Source organism: Plecotus auritus (genome assembly GCF_963455305.1).
Source record: "Plecotus auritus genome assembly, chromosome: X".
In the NCBI taxonomy this organism is placed as follows: domain Eukaryota; kingdom Metazoa; phylum Chordata; class Mammalia; order Chiroptera; family Vespertilionidae; genus Plecotus; species Plecotus auritus.
Window position 1 is genome coordinate 135,961,904 of NC_137784.1, and position 16,673 is coordinate 135,978,576.

The 16,673-nt window shown below is 45.5% G+C and overlaps 2 protein-coding genes across 2 annotated transcripts in view; one reads left to right on the top strand and one right to left on the bottom strand.

Annotated features, from left to right (window-relative positions):
* RIBC1 (RIB43A domain with coiled-coils 1) overlaps positions 1–5,151 on the bottom strand; it is a 13,097-nt gene extending 7,946 nt beyond the window's left edge. Inside the window, exons 1-2 of the mRNA XM_080652125.1 lie at positions 5,039–5,151; positions 4,672–4,785 (exon numbers count right to left, since the gene is read on the bottom strand). The gene's annotated coding sequence lies outside the window, so the exon portion shown is untranslated. The remainder of the gene's footprint in view (positions 1–4,671; positions 4,786–5,038) is intronic.
* Positions 5,152–5,350: 199 nt separating this feature from the next.
* SMC1A (structural maintenance of chromosomes 1A) overlaps positions 5,351–16,673 on the top strand; it is a 31,722-nt gene continuing 20,399 nt past the window's right edge. Inside the window, exons 1-9 of the mRNA XM_080653681.1 lie at positions 5,351–5,568; positions 10,599–10,787; positions 10,887–10,999; positions 11,824–12,027; positions 12,121–12,359; positions 13,515–13,773; positions 13,870–14,010; positions 15,453–15,535; positions 15,693–15,900. Of these exons, the coding sequence (XP_080509807.1) occupies positions 5,460–5,568; positions 10,599–10,787; positions 10,887–10,999; positions 11,824–12,027; positions 12,121–12,359; positions 13,515–13,773; positions 13,870–14,010; positions 15,453–15,535; positions 15,693–15,900 (1,545 nt within the window). The 5' untranslated portion in view covers positions 5,351–5,459. The remainder of the gene's footprint in view (positions 5,569–10,598; positions 10,788–10,886; positions 11,000–11,823; positions 12,028–12,120; positions 12,360–13,514; positions 13,774–13,869; positions 14,011–15,452; positions 15,536–15,692; positions 15,901–16,673) is intronic.

Consider the following 16,673-nt stretch of genomic DNA (forward strand, 5'->3'; position numbering starts at 1 on the left):
CAGTGGATAGAGCGTTGGCATGCGGACCGAAGGGTAACCGGGGGTTCAATTCTGGCTAAGAGCATGTACCTAGGTTGCAGGCTCCTCCCCAGCCTGGCCCTGGTCAGGGCTCATGCAGAAGGCAACCAATCGATGTGTTTCTCTCACATCGGTGTTTCTCTCTGTCTTTCCCTCTCTCTGAAAATCAATGGGGGGAAAAAAATCCTCGGGTGAGGATTAAAAAACAAACACACAACCATTTTGTAACTGTGAAATATTAGATACACACAGGAGAATATATATAACCCATATGTAAGTTAGGAAGCATGGTAAAATAGAGATCCATGAACCAACTCTCCAACTTAGCAAATAGAACATGATCAATATTAAGTATCTTGTATCTCTTCTCCCTTATCCTTACCCTGAGAGATAACCATTGTCCCAAATGTTACCACTCCCTTACTAATATGCCATTAATATACTGTGTGTACCAGTCCCCAAACAACATTTTAAAACATTTTCTTGTCTTGGAACTTTATAGAATATCATGAAGAATGTATTATTTTACATCTTGCTTTTTTCCCCACTCATGTTCATTTTATCATTTAACAAATATTTGTGAAGTGCCTCACTGTCATTCTTCTGAGCATTGAGAGACATCAAGGAGCATAAGTGATAAAAAGCTGAGTCCCTGTGGAGGTTATTTTCTAGTGGGGCCAGACACACACTACAACAAAGAGTACATTAAACAGTTTGTAAGATGATGATAAGTGCTATGGGAAACAATATAGAGCACGATAAGGGCAATGAAAGTGCCAAGGAAATAGAGGAGGGTGTTTCAATTTTAAATATGGACATCAGGGGACACATAACTAAGAAGGTAATATTTGATTGAATACTGCAAGAAGTTGAGGGAGTCATCTATACAGATATCTAGGAAGAGAACACTTCAGTTAGAGGGAACAGCAAGTGTGAAGCCTTAAGATGGACACATATTTGCCCGACCGGTGTGGCTCAGTGGTTGAGCATCGACCTATGAACCAGGAGGCCACAGTTCAAATCCGGGTCAAGGCATATGATGTTTCTCTCCCTCTCTCTCTCTACCCTCCCACCCCCAGTTGTGGGCTCTATCCACAGTGTGTGGGGGGGTGCAAGAGGCAGCTGATCAATGATTCTCTCTCATCATGAATGTTTCCATCTCTCTCTCTCCCCCCTCTCCTCTCTGAAATCAATAAAAAAATATACTTAAAAAAGATGGACACACATTCAAGGGAACAGCAGGAGGCGACTGTGTGAGCAAGGAGAAGTAGGTAGGAAATGTCATTAGAGAGATAATGCAGGGGCCAGAGCATGTAGGACTTTGCAGACCATGGGAAAGGCTGTGGCTTTTACTTGAAAACAGGCAGCCATTGGAGGTTTTGAGCAGTGGAAGTGATGTGTTTTGCCTCTGATTTGTAAAGGACAACTCTGGTTGCTGTGTTAATAATATACTGGGATTAGGGGAGCAAGGCTACAAGCCAGAAGACCAGACAGGAGGCTACAGCAGTTGTCCAGGCAAGAGACGATGGTGACTCACACCAGGTTGGGAATAGCAGAGGTGGTGAGAAGTGGTCACATTCTGGATATATTCTGAAGGCAGAACTGATAAGACTTTCTGATGGATTGGATGTGAGTTGTGAGAGCAGTGTCAAGAATAACTTCAAGCCTGGATGGTGTTGCTCAGTGGACTGAGCGCCGTCCTATGCACCAAGAGGTCGCTGGTTTGATTCCTGGTCAGGGCACATGCCTGGGTTTTGGGTTCAGTCCAGCTGATTAATGTCTCTCTCCTGATCTCCCTTCCTCTCTCTCTAAAATCAATAAAAACATATTTTTAAAAAGACTAACTTCAAGGATTTGGGCCTACGGAAGAATTATACATCCTTATCTCATTGCCCTCAAGGTTAGCCACATGATTTGCTTTGCCCTTTCCAGTGTGAGAATTGACATGTGTCATTGCCAAGCAGAACTAAGAGCCATTAGGTGATAGCCACTTTTTTTCTTCACTCTCTGCTATGAGATTGGCAAGGTCCCAGGTAAGGCCTGCTCCTTCAGCCTGGGTCCTGGAGTGGTGACATAGAGCAGAGATGCAGCCAACCCAAGAAGCAGGAATGAGAAATAATTTTAATTTTTTTGTTTTTTGTAAATATATTTTTATTGATTTCAGAGAGCAAGGGAGAGGGAGAGAGAGATAGAAATATTAATGATGAGAGAGAATCGTTGATCGGCTGCCTCCTGCCCGCTCCCCCTATTGGAGATCGAGCCCACAACCTGGGCATATGCCCTGATCGGGAATTGAACTGTGACCTCCTGGTTCATAGATCGACACTCAATAAATGTTTGTCTTTATAAGCTTTTGAGATTTTGGGATTGTTTGTAACCTCAGCATAATTTAGCTTATCCTGACTGATATAAGGGAATCTACAGCTATAAGGCTGTAGGAGATTTCTAAGGGAGTAGTGAGTGTAGATGGATAAGAATGTCCTAGAGGAGACAGGGAGAAGAGGAGCCAGCACTGTAGGCTAAGGAGGAATGGCCAGTGAGGTGGAAGAAAAAACAGAAGTGTGGTGTCAGAGAAGCCGAGTGAAGAAAGTGCTTTTGGGAGGAGTGAATGACTGATGATGGGTTAAGAGGAGAACTGAGAACTGTGTGTACTTAATAATATGAGGATTGCTGATGACCATGTCAAGAACATTTTTGGTGGAGTTGTGGGGATGAAAGCCTGATTGCAGTGGTTTCAAGAAAGACAAGGACTCCGTGGCCCAAACAACCCCATTTATTTATTTTTAATTATAAGAGAAAAAGAGGGAAGAAGAATCTGTAGATTACGAGAGACTTATACACCGAGTGGCCAGATTATTATGATCTCTGAACGCATAATAATCTGGCCACTCAGTGTATATCCTATATAATAAAAGGCTAATATGCAAATTGTCCCCTTGACTAGGAGTTCAACCAGCAGGCAGGCCGGCCAACCGCCCGTGTCCCCTCTCCCTGGCCAGGCTAGCCAGACCCCACCCATGCACGAATTCATGCACTGGGCCTCTAATATATATACTGAGTGGCCAGATTATTATGGTTCAGAGATCATAATAATCTGGCCACTCAGTGTATATACAGGTGGGAAAGTTTCTGTAGCATATACCTAGAAGTGGAAGTGCTGGATCCCAGCACTTAAAGTATATTTAACTTGCAAGATAATGCTAACTTGTTTCCCAAGGAGATTGTACCAACAGTGCATAAAAACTACAGTGTAGCCCGGTTAGTGTGGCTCAGTGGTTGAGCATCAATCTATGAACCAGGAGGTCCTGGTTCCATTCCCAACCAGGGCACAGGCCCAGGTTTTGGGCTCGATCCCAGTGTGGGGTGTGCAGAAGGCAGCTGATGAATGATTCTCTCTCATTGTTGTTGTTTCTTTCCTTCTCTCTCTTTCTTTCTCTCTCTCTCTTCCTTTCTGAAATCAATAAAAATATATTAAAAAAAAACCTACAGTGTATAAAAATTTAGGCATTCCACATCTTCACCAACACTTGGTATTGCAGGCTTTTTAATTTTTGCCCATTTGTGCTTATAAAATTATAATTGATTTTAATTGGAATTTTCCTTATTGCTAATGAGGTTGTACACCTTTTCATGTGTATTTTGGTCATTTTTGTTTACTCTTCTCTGAAGTGCCCATTCACATCTTTTGTTCGTTTTTAATTTTTTAATTATTTTTAAAAATTTTATTTTTATTTATTTTAAAATAATTCTTTATTGTTGAAAGTATTACATATGTCCTCTTTTGTTCATTTTTTAAAAAATCAGGTTGTTTGCTCTTTTCTTATTAATTTTAGGAGTTCCTTATGTATTCTATACAACAATCATTTGTTAGTTTATATGTGGCAAACATCTCCAATTTGTGGCTCATCTTTTCACTTTATTATTTTTGATATTAATTTTTATTATTTAAGAAATCCCCTGAGGTCATAAAGATATTCTCCCATATATTCTTCTAAAATTTCTAAAGTTTTGCCATTCTCATTTAAGTTTTTAACCCATTTGGAACTGTATTTTGTATATGGTATGAGAGGTAGGGATTCAATTTGATTTGCCCCAAGCTCCATTTCCTGTCAGATTGCTTTCCTTTGATCATTTTATTCCCTCAGCCTAATGGTGACTGTTTCTCCAAGCTGAACTTCATTTATGGCTCCTCTTCTAGATTCTGTCAACCAAACTTTCTCACTTTCTTGCACCTGTCCTAAGATTAAGATTCTTCTCAGCCTCAGGACTAACCCCAACCTACTCATTCCATCTGTCACAACAATACTTACATTGTGGTGACAGATGGAATGAGTCACTGAAGGGAAGATTCCATAGACATTTTAAGCTTCTTGGACTGCTAAGGCCATGGCCTTAGTAATGACTAGGTATAAGGTGATAGGGGGATGAAGGGATGGAGGAGAGTGATATAAAAGATGGGGAATAGAGAGGGGAAAAGGACAGAGAGGGTAGAGTTGGGGGTCAGTGAATGAAAGAGGAAGGAGAGAGAAAAGAAGGGGGAAGCAAAGGATGGGGCAAAAGGGGATGAAGAGGAGGGAATGGGATAGAGATGAGGCATGAAGAGGAAGATAGGAAGTGGGGAGAAGAGAAGGATAAAGGGTTCAGACAAAATACCTTTCTCAGCAAGGACTCCCAACTTTGAAGCTCCTAGTTGGGGTCCTGCTTCAGGAGCCAACAAGTGGCTCAGGTCCACCTCTGCTCTTGGGCTACAGCGTCAGTCTGTGAACTCTGCTTGGAAGAACAGGGGGGAGATGGGATAGGGTAGAACCTCTGGTCAGCCCATATCCCTGTCGCTCTAGAGTACCCTCACCTACCTTCACACCCCATTTCCCTTCACACCTCATCCAACCTCGAAATTCATCCCCTCCGCCTCAGCCTCTGCCCACAGCAAGGTCTGAGTTCATAGTACACCGAATCCTCCCGCTGGCCCCTCCTTTCCGTACAGTCCTTCCCAACCCTGTTCTTGTTTGAGCTTTCTAACCGGGCAGGCTGCAGCCACAGCCGATCTTCCACCTTCTTCCTGCCCCGGAGGGCATAACCCTGCTATGATTTCTGACTTGTCTCAGCAAGTTTGACCTCCGATCCCTCGCGTCTGCTTCCTCGGATGCGATTAGGTTTGTTTGTGGCGACGCTGTTGCCAAGCAACAAGGAGGGGGGCGGGCCCTAAACGCTTATCGTAAGCTCGCACCCTGGCAACGAGTCAACAAAACTTTCACGCCAGCCGGAAAGCCCTCCTCCCCGGTTCCGGCCAGCGCCGGAAGCAGGAAATCCCGTTTGGCTTGGACTCAAGCTCGCGAGGTTTGCTCTCCGCCCGGCCTGCACTGCGCTGTTTCCCGCGCAGGCTATTCCAGTTCCCGGTGTACGGCGCGGCCATTCGTACCGCCGCCGGCGCCGCCGCCGTCATGGGTTTCCTGAAACTGATTGAGATTGAGAACTTTAAGTCGTACAAGGGTCGACAGATTATCGGACCATTTCAGAGGTTCACCGCCATCATCGGACCTAATGGCTCTGGTGAGATAACCCTGCTGCGGCCCTGCGCACATCCCGTCCTGGACCTCTGTCCAATATCATAGTACATCCCCAGCCCGTGCCACCTGAAATGTCGCGAACCGTAACAGGTTCCTCGCTCCTCCTTCGTGGGTACGGCCCAAAGCCGCTGTCCCGGCTCGGGGACTCTGACTTGAACCTCTTACCCAGGTGTCAGTTGCCCGCTCTTTGCGCCCCCACTCCACCCGGGTGGTACGCTCCGCCTGGTATGTTCCCCATCCCTTTGCCCCCTCCCGCCAAAAGTGATCCAAGTCCGCTGGCAGCTGGATCCCCTCCTTGTATGAACTCTCTGGAAGGTGTGGGACCGCTGGTAGCCCTCCCGTGGCCTCCGGTCCCAAAGGGTACATTTAACCCGTCCCGCCTCACATTGGTACGCTCCGATTTCGCCCCCCTTTTTTTTTGTACTCTCCTTCGGAGGCGGGCAATTTTGAATTTGAGACCCAGCGCTTGCGCCTCCAGAGTGCTTGGGGTCTCCACCCTCCATCTCCGGCCGCCCTCCCCATCTCAGAGGTGGATATGCCTCGTTCTCGCGCCTATGCTAGCACTGAAACCGCTGAAAAGTCAGAACCTATTCGCTCACCAAATTAACTGAATGCTTACTGTTTTATAAGAAGTTATTCAAGGTCTGCCGTAATAGCGCAGAATAGAATAAGCCTTGCGCCCAGGAAATTTACGTAAGAAAGAAAGAGAAAATAAAATCTCTTTCAGCTGCGATAAGCGCTGTGCCGGAAATGAGACCGGTAGATGTTATCGAGTGACTGGGGTGGCGTCAGTGGTTAGCAACAATGCTGTATTGTATATTTAAAAGTTGCTAAGAGAGTAGATCTTAAACGTTCTCATCGCAACAAAAACATTGTAATTATGTGAAGTGATGGATGTCAGCTAAACTTACTGTGGTGGGCATTTTGCAATGTGTACAAATAAGGAATCGTTACGTTGTACACGGGAAACTAATAACATGTTATATTTCAATAAAACGGGGGAAAAAGAAAGGGTGGTCAGGCCAGGCCTCTATTTCATATCTTAACCCTCCACCTCTAAATGATACACGGTGGGTTTCACCCATCTACCCTCTCAAGAGTTTGTTTGGAATCCTACTGTGCTCCTCCACCCCAGAGTTAGTTGCTCTAGCTAAATCATTCACTAGCCTTCATTGAAGTAGCTCTAACTGTGGACCTCCCTTGGAGTCTTGCCTGTTTGGCTCTCACTGGAGAGCAGGGTTTCTCAACAGCTGCACTGTTGACATTTCCAGCGAGGTCATTCTTTGCTGTGGCGTTGATCCTGTGCATTGTAGGATGTTTCGTGGCATCCTTGGCTTCTACCCTCTAGATGACCGTAGTACCCCCGCCCCCCAGGTGCGACAACAAAGAGTGTCTCCTCAGGACATTGCTAAATGCCCCCTGGGGGTTGCAAAATCACCCCCCCCCCCCCCCCCCCCCCCCCCGCCAACCTCTTGAGAACCACTGGTTTAAGAGGGTTAATGCTTGGAGTTCCACTCCAGTTTCTTAGAATTTGGAAAGAGGCAAGATGCACCTCTTGTCATTTGGTCCCCTCAATATGGGTAGGTAGATTTGTATACCCAGCTGTTCTGAAAAGGTCCTGGGCCTGACCTCCCCTCTTACCCCCATTCTTCAATGCCCACCTCCATGAGGCATTCCTTGATTCCCCTCAGTGAATTGGGCACACAGTAGGCACTTGGGACACCTTAACGTTTATTTTCTCCTATCTTGTATTCATGGTATGTTTTTGTATCTTCATTACTGGTCTAGGAGTGTCCCAATGAAGACATTTCTTAAAACGTTTTGTCACTGTTCAGCTCATAATGCATGTTATAAAAATGTTTATAATATTGAATGATTGTGAGTAGGGCAGCCTTTGTGAGATGTTCTTAAGGTCTGGGGAGAGCATGGGAGAAGCCCTAAGGTTAGAAATGAGTGTCTAATAGGCTGACTCCTGGTCTGCACGGTGTGCTAGTCCTGCTTGTTAGAATAGGACTGCCATTTATTGAGCACCTACTGTGTGTTGAATACTTTATTTATTGGGCCCTTTTACATTGAAATTCTCACAATGACCCTAAGAGGGAAATCCCATTATCTATGTTTTGTATACGAAGAGGCTGAGGCACTAAGAGTTGCGATCACTTGCACACTGGTTCCCAGAGCCAGGACTAGAATCTATGCTTGTCTAAGCCTGTGCTCCTGCCACTCCAGTGGAGGACTGTGTGCCAAGCCTTGTTTTAGATGTTTTACCCACGCATCATGGTTTCTCACATTTTCCAGGTGAGGTCAGCTAAGAAGTAGTGAAACTAAATACAACCTAATCTATTGGACTAGAACCCAAGCTTTTTTAAAAAAATTTTTCTTTATTGTTGTTTTTTATTTTGAAGCTCTTTATATAGATTTAAAAACTTGTTAACAACTTAATTGTTGAATGTTGAACCAAATATGATTCTTTGCTCTCTTTGTAAAAAATTATCTTTATTGCTGAAAGTATTACAGATGCCCCCCTCTTTCCCCGCATTGACCCCTTTTAGCCTGCCCCTGCCCCTCCCATTCCCCCCAACCTGCCCCAGGCCTTCACCACACTATTGTGTCCATGGGTTATGCATATATGCATGTAAGTTCTTTGGTTAGTCTCTTCCCGTCCCCTCCCCCACCTTCCTTTATTGTTGAAAGTATTACAGATGTCTCCCCTTTTCCCCCATTGACCCCCTCCCATCCCCCAAAACATTAAAAAAATAGTTTATTGATTTTTAGAGAGAGAGAAAGGGAGAGGGAGAGAAAAACATCCATGTGAGAGTGTAACATCTATTGGCTGCCTCCTACACACCCCCTACTGGGGATCAAGCCTGCAACTCTGGCATGTGTCCTTGACAAGGAATGGAACCAGTGACTTCTTGGTGCATGGGACAATGCCCAACCTACTGAGCCATACCTGCCTAGAACCCAAGCTCTTAATCTCTGTCTCAAACTGCCTCCATGGAAGGACCTGGGCTACCATTTTTATAGCTGGATTGTAGATATGTGTTTAGAAATCAGATCCTCAGTTCAGTCACGTAACATGTTTGGGGAGAACCTTGAGATATAATTTACAGAGATTAAACTGTTCCCTCCCCTCTAACCCCAGTCTAAATTTTTTAAAATATTTTTTTCTGAGTCTAAACTGAAGAAAATAAAAACTGTGACTTCTCTACTGAAGAGATAACTATTCTTAATGTTAACAAGCATATTTACTTGAATAGCTAATAAATGCACATGGTCTAAAATTCAAAAAAAATCCCAGGGGATATACAATAAAAATAAAAATTTCCATTTCTCCCCTGACCTGTTACCTAATTTCCTTTCCCGAAGTGACTACTTGTTAGACTGTTTACATTTTCATGTGTTTTTTTCTTGTGCCTTTTCCCTCTCCCCAAGTTTTTATTATGAAAATTTTCAGACATACATATATGTTTTGCTTAATCATTTGCAAGTAAATTGTAGACTGAATGACATTCCCCTCTAAGGAATTCAGCATTCATCTCCTAAAGCCATTCTCCTGTGGTACCAATATACCATTATCACACCTAAGAAAGTTAATTTCCTCATGTCATCAATCATCCAGTTCATATTCAGGCTTCCCTAATTGCTCCCAAAAATGTCTTTTGGGGGTTTTGAGGGGGGACAAAATCCAATCAGAGTTCATGTACTGCCTTTGCTTATGTCTCAGTAATCTCTAGTGTTCTGGAATGGTTCTCCTAACCTTTCTTTTTTGACATTGACTCTGAAAAATCCCAGGCCAGTTGTCTTGTAGAACATCCCACATTCTGTTTGTCTGAAGGTTTTCTCATGGTGTCGTTTACCATGTTCCTCTAACTGCTGTATTTCCTGTTAACCTGAAGGGAGGTCTAAAGACTTGTTTAAATTCAGGTTAAATATTTTTGGAAAGATACTTCCTAGTTGCTGTGCCCTTCATATTGTATCACAATAGAATATGCCTTTTAAAAAATTGTGGCAAAATACACACACAAAAATTTGCTATTGTAACCACTTCTATTTTTATTTTATAACTAGTAGCCCTGTGCACGGAGTAGCTCACTGCATGTCTCAGCTGGCCTTCCCGCCCTCCTGTAGCTCTCCACCCGCTGCCCCACCCTCCTGTAGCTCTCTGCTGATCGTTATGCGTCACACTGTAACGACTATTTGCATATTACCTCTTTTTATTATGTAGGCTTTTTGAAAAAATCCTCACTCAAGGATATGTTTTTATTAATTTTAGAGAAAGAGGAAGGGGGAGAGAGGGAGAAACATTTTGCCCTGACCAGGGATCAAGCCCACAACCTGGGTATGTGCTCTGACTGGGAATTGAACTCTTGACTTTCAGTCCATAGGCTGACGCTCTTGCCACTGAGCCAAACCGGCTAGGGCATATATTGAGTTTTGTATCTTGCTTGTTTTTCCTATTGTGGGCATTTTCCCATGTTATTAAAGGTTGTAGAACAGCCCTGGCCGGTGTGGCTCAGTTGGTTGGAGCACTGGTTGAGGTGTTATCCCATACACCAAAGGGTTGTGGGTTCGATTCCTGGTCAGGGCACATACCCAGGTTGCAGGCTCAATACCCAGTAGGGGGCATGCAGGAGGCAGTCAGTCGATGTTTCTCTTTCACACTTGTTTTTTCCTCTCTTCCTCTCCCTTCCTCTCTCTAAAGTCAGTTAAAACACAAAACAAGACACATTTAAAGGTTGTAGAACAATCTGTTCTGTAAATATACCTTTTCCTTAGATGGGGTTCTAGTTTTTGGCTGCTATAAGTAACAACTGCAGAGGGACCGTTTTTCTAAGCCTTTGACCCAGAGCTTTGGCTGGGCTCAGTCTTTATGAGCAATATTTTCTCCTCCTGAGTCTGAGAAGTGAGTGCTTAGGGAATATTCCTATTCCTCTCAATATCTCCTTAATTCCTTTTCCTCTCCCCTTCTTCCTGACTTCCTCTCCTCTTTGTTGTCCCCTCCACCCTTAGGTAAGTCAAATCTCATGGATGCCATCAGCTTTGTATTGGGCGAAAAAACCAGCAACCTGCGAGTAAAGACCCTGAGGGATCTGATCCATGGAGCTCCTGTGGGCAAGCCAGCTGCCAACCGGGCCTTTGTCAGCATGGTCTACTCTGAGGAGGGTGCTGAGGACCGCACCTTTGCCCGGGTTATTGTTGGTGAGTGAGGTTGGCCAGGGCCTCTCCTTGGGTCCTGGAACGTGACTAGACTAGTTGGCTGGGGAGGAAAACCTGACCCTTGGCCAACTTGTCTTATAGGGGGTTCCTCTGAGTACAAGATCAACAACAAAGTGGTCCAGCTACACGAGTACAGTGAGGAATTAGAGAAGTTGGGCATTCTCATCAAAGCTCGTAACTTCCTCGTCTTCCAGGTGGGCTTTTTTTAACAATTATTGGCTTTCTGCTTTTTGCCAACTCTTGGGCCTGCTTCATCTCTGGCTTCCTCTCTGACCTGAACTAATAGAGCAGCTTCCTCACTCCAGTCTGGCCCTTGTAGTCTCCACATCAGCATCACTGGCGACATAATAGAAATGCACATTTTCAGGCTCCATCCTAGACCTACAGACTTAGAGACTATGGGGTGGTAATGTGTGTTTTACCAAGCCCTCCAGGTTATGATTGCACACGCTAAAGTTTGAGAACCACCGCCTTAGCATGAAATCCAAACTCCTGTCATTCAGGAAACACCATCCTTTGGTTCCTGACTACCTCACTGGCCTCATCTGCCAGTGCTCTTCTCTCCAACCCTGCACTCCAGACTAGTGAAACCATTTACAGTTCCCCAAATTCACCTGCTTTCTTTGGTCTGTAGACCTTTGCACGTTAATTTTTCTCTACATGGAATCACCTCGTCTCTCCCACTCTTGGTTAGTTCTTCCACATCGTCCAAACTCAGCTTAGGTGCCACCTTTGGGAAACTTTTCCACGTAGACACTCGTTACCAGTCTCCTATCCCCAGGCTTCATTTAGTTTTTTCTGTGCTGCTTCTGTTGCTGCATTTAATACATGGTGTTGGCTTTGCTTCTGCTTTCCATGCACTTCAAAAGGCCAGGAATGTGTCCTCAGAGCCCAGTGTGAAATGCGACACCCAGTGTGGAGAGGGGGTTCAGTGACCTTCTGAAAGATTGAGTGGGAGTAGGTCGGAGGAACTGGCTGGCTAGGGTCTAAGTGGGGAGAGTGTTTTGACTTTTACTAGGGTGCTGTGGAATCTATTGCCATGAAGAACCCCAAAGAGAGGACAGCGCTATTTGAAGAGATCAGTCGCTCTGGAGAGCTGGCCCAAGAGTATGACAAGCGAAAGAAGGAAATGGTAAAAGCTGAAGAGGACACACAATTTAATTACCATCGCAAGAAAAACATCGCAGCTGAACGCAAGGAGGCCAAACAAGAGAAAGAAGAGGTAGGTGGCTAGGCTGCCTCTGGACCCCGAGAGAGGATGGGGAGCCAGTGCCTTACTGATGCACCCCCTGACTCCATGCCCCTATTTTCACAGGCCGACCGCTACCAGCGCCTGAAGGACGAGGTGGTGCGAGCGCAGGTCCAGCTGCAGCTCTTTAAACTGTATCACAACGAAGTGGAAATCGAGAAGCTCAATAAGGAGCTGGCCTCTAAGAACAAGGAGATCGAGAAGGACAAGAAGCGTATGGACAAGGTAGAGGATGAGCTGAAGGAGAAGAAGAAGGAGCTGGGCAAAATGATGCGGGAGCAGCAGCAGATTGAGAAGGAGATCAAGTAAGAGACAGGCGTGGGCGTGTGATTCATGGGAAACCAAGAGGCTGTCCTGTTTCCTAGGGCTCCTCTCAGTCTGGAGTTCAGCATCCATACTAGTTTCTTTATTTTCCCCTTGACTTGCATTTTATTTTTATTTTTTTAATTATTTTTTTAAAATATATTTTTTTATTGATTTCAGAGAGGAAGGGAGAGAGAGGTAGAAACATCAATGATGAGAGAGATCATTAATCGGCTGCCTCCTGCACGCCCCACAATGAGATTAAGCCTGCAACCCGGGCATGTACTCTTAACCGGAATTGAACCTGTGATCCTTCAGTCCGTAGGGTGACACTCTATCCACTGATCCCAACCGGCTAGGGCTTGACTTGCATTTTAGACAAATAGAGTATTTAAATACTAAGGCTCTGGGTAGACAGGTGCTCAGAAGAGGGGGAACTTGAAAGAGTGATGACTTGCCAAGTGGGAGGAAGCGATGAGAATCCCAGGCACTGGAGTGATTGGGAATGCCTTCCTGGAAGAGGAAAACTGAAGCTAGGAGTTCAAGGGACAGGAATTTTATTTTTTAATCCTCACCCGAGGACATTTTTCCATTGATTTTTAGAGAGAGTGGAAGGGAGAGGGAAGGAGAGAAATACCGATGTGAGAGAGACACATCGATTGGTTGCCTCCTGCATGTGCCCTGACCAGGCACGGGGTGGGGAGGGGCCTGCAACTGAGGTGCGTGCCCTTGCCTGGAATCGAACCTGGGACCCTTCAGTAGCAGGCCAACCCTCTACACACTGAGCCAAACTGGCTAGGGCAGGGATAGGAATTTTAAAAGGCTAGTTCAGATGGGGGCCAGCTAACACAGGATATTCTCAGAGTTGTTATGAGGGTTCTGGCCTGGCTGGTTGGGGCCAGGGTGGCAGCTTTAACCTTATGGAGGGCCTGGAATGCCAGGCAGAAGGTCCCAGGGAATAATCAGCTCCTTTTTTGAGGATCTGTGGGGCATCGGGTCCTTATTTGTAGGCAGTTCCCTGGGTGGGGCTGGCTGTGTGTGTGTGTGTGTGTGTGTGTGGAGGGGGGCTCAGGCATCCCTTTCTTTGGATTAAAAACCTAGGAACCCTCCCTTCTCCAACAGTGCTGACTTGTTTTCCCCCTCCCCTCTGGCAAAAGGGAAAAGGATTCAGAATTGAACCAGAAGCGGCCTCAATACATCAAAGCCAAGGAGAATACCTCCCACAAAATCAAGAAGCTGGAAGCAGCCAAGAAGTCCCTACAGAATGCTCAGAAGCATTACAAGAAGCGTAAAGGTGACATGGATGAGCTGGAAAAGGAGATGCTCTCGGTGGAAAAAGCCCGGCAGGAGTTTGAGGAACGGATGGAAGAGGAGAGTCAGAGTCAGGGCAGAGACTTGACCCTGGAGGAGAATCAGGTAGGCTCTGGGAGGGCTGGGGGGAGGATGGGGAGATTGCTGGGCTGACATGGACTGACCGGTCATCTGTGTCCTCCTTCCCCGTCTCTAACACAGGTGAAGAAATACCACCGGTTGAAAGAAGAAGCCAGCAAGAGAGCAGCTACTCTGGCCCAGGAGTTGGAGAAGTTCAATCGAGACCAGAAAGCTGACCAGGACCGGCTGGATCTGGAAGAGCGGAAGAAAGTAGAGACAGAGGTGGGCATGTTACAGGATTGGGGATGATGGTCCAGAAAAAAAGGAAGTAATGATAATCTTAATTGTACCGACAACAGCTAACATCGAGCAAGCACTTAACTGTGTGTTGGGCACTATACATGTATTCACTCATTTAATTTCTGCTTTTCCAAATGAGGAAACTATATCACAGAGGTGAGGCAATTTGCCTACGGTCACTTCATTATTAAGTGGCAGAACCAGGATATGAACCTGGCCAGTCTAGCTCTAAAGCCCACACTCTTATCAAGTATACTTCACTTACTGTCTTCCTAATAACAATGATAGTGAAATAATAACAAGAATAGAAAAGTGTTAATGGCCCTTGCTTGTTGGTTAGACCATTGTCTGGATACGCCAAGGTTGTGGGTTCAATCCCCTGTCAGAATCAACCAATGGCCCTAGACGGTTTGGCTCAGTGGATAGAATGTCAACCTGTGGACTAACTGGGTTCGATTCCAGTTAAAGACACATGCCCGAGTTGTGGGCTCGATTCCCAGTAGGGGCGTGCAGGAGTCAGGCAATCAATGATTCTCTCTCATCATTGATGTTTCTTTCTCTCTCCCTTCCTCTCTGAAATAAAAAAAAAAAATAAATAAAATAAATAATAAATAAAATTTTTTAAAATCAACCAATGAATGCATAAATGATTGGAACAACAAAACAATGTTTCTTTCTCCCTTTCTCTCTCTAAAATCAATAAATAAAAATTAAAAAAAAAAAAGAAAAGAAAAATTGTTATACTACCCCAAGAACTCAGCATTCCAGGTATTCTGCTAAGCACTTCTTTTGGCGGTAGGCGTCAATATTAATAGCTACCCTATATTAAGCACTTAACTACATTATTTCTGAAGTGGTGGTTACCTACATTTCACAGATGACAAAACAGAGGTGCAGAAAGGCCCAGAAAGCTTTACCTGGCGTTGGTTTGAGCCTCCCTGAGTGGTGAGGAAGAGAGCCCAGGCTGGGTAGAACACTGAGAGGGTCTCATCAGGCCCTGGGAGGCCTCATCAGTTAGCAGAGCCACACCGAGCACTGTCTGTGTATCTGCTTTTTTAGAGAAATGTTTTTATTAATTTCAGAGAGAGGAAGGGAAAGGGATAGAGAGATAGAAACCCTATGAAAGAGAAACATTGATGGGCTGTCTCCCGCATACCTCCTACTGGGGATTGAGCCTGCAACCTGTCCATGTGCACTGCATGAGAATCGAACCAGTGACCTATTGGTGCATGGGACAACTCTCAACCGAGCCACACCAGCCGGGTTGTGTCTGCTTTTTAGAAGGCCTCCTGTAATAATGACATTGTCCTGGACTGTTGGGCTCTTGGATAAGCAGGCACATAGGGGCTGTAAGCCCAGGCCCCATGGTCTTGGAGTTACCTTGCTCAGCCCCTGGTGATGGAGTGTATTTGTCTCTCTTCCAGGCAAAGATCAAGCAAAAGCTGCGGGAGATTGAAGAGAATCAGAAGCGGATTGAGAAACTGGAGGAGTACATCACGACTAGCAAGTATGTGGCTCTACAGCCTTTCCTCCTACTTCTGGGCCTGTTCTTGTGAACCCTCCTTATCCCAATCCTCCCCAGGCAGAGAACCCCCCAGCGGCCCTCTGAGCCCGAAGTATTTCCTGACCAGCCAGGGTAACCCCTGTATCCCCTTACTTTATAGGCAGTCTCTAGAGGAGCAGAAGAAGCTAGAGGGGGAGCTGACAGAGGAGGTGGAGATGGCCAAGCGACGTATTGATGAGATCAATAAGGAGCTGAACCAGGTGATGGAGCAGCTGGGGGATGCCCGCATCGACCGCCAGGAGAGCAGCCGCCAACAGCGCAAGGCAGAGATTATGGAAAGCATCAAACGTCTATATCCAGGCTCTGTGGTAAGAGTGGAGAGAAAAAACTCATTTCCTGAGCACTTACTTTCACACTCAGTCAGATCATTTTCCCAGCAGCCCTGTTAATTCCATTTTTTACAGCTGGGGGAACTGATAGGTTAAATTGACCTGCCCAAGAGCACAGCTTATGCGTGAAAGAACTGCAGTTCACACCAACTTGTTCTGATTCTTAACCTCATGTTCTTTTTATCACACTAGTTGCATCTTCCTGAAGGTTTTGTCTTGCTGTGTCCACTCTTTTGTGGGAGGCAGAGAGAATAGAGAGACCCTTGGAAGGGGGAGAGGCCATGGGGCAAAAATTAGTCTCCCAGGAAGTAGCTCTGTGCAGGCTTCAATATGAGTTCTCTTGCTATGAACCAACCCGCTCATTTGCCTGGCTTTTTCGGATCTGTAATCCCATCCCTGGGTTCAGCTTAATTGGGTTCGATAAATATTTCCTGATCTCTCCTCTAGACACTGCTGGGGAGTTTATATGGGTGAATTAGGCTCAGGCCCTGCCCTTGAAAATCTTTCCCTTCATCTGATAATTCTTAGGGAACCATGGTTGGTTTGGGGAGAATGGGGGCAGATGAACTGGGAAAAGAGGTTTCTTTTGCTGGGTGCGTGTGAGAATTTGAGATAATGTATGTAGGGTATCTGGTATAGTGTCTGGGGTGGCAGCAGTGTGTGAAATGGTTAAAGCGAGGTTTAGTAAGGATGATTTTTTGATTCAGATATGACTGCCTGAAGTCCTTGTTGCTTTGGGGCCAGAGTAGGCT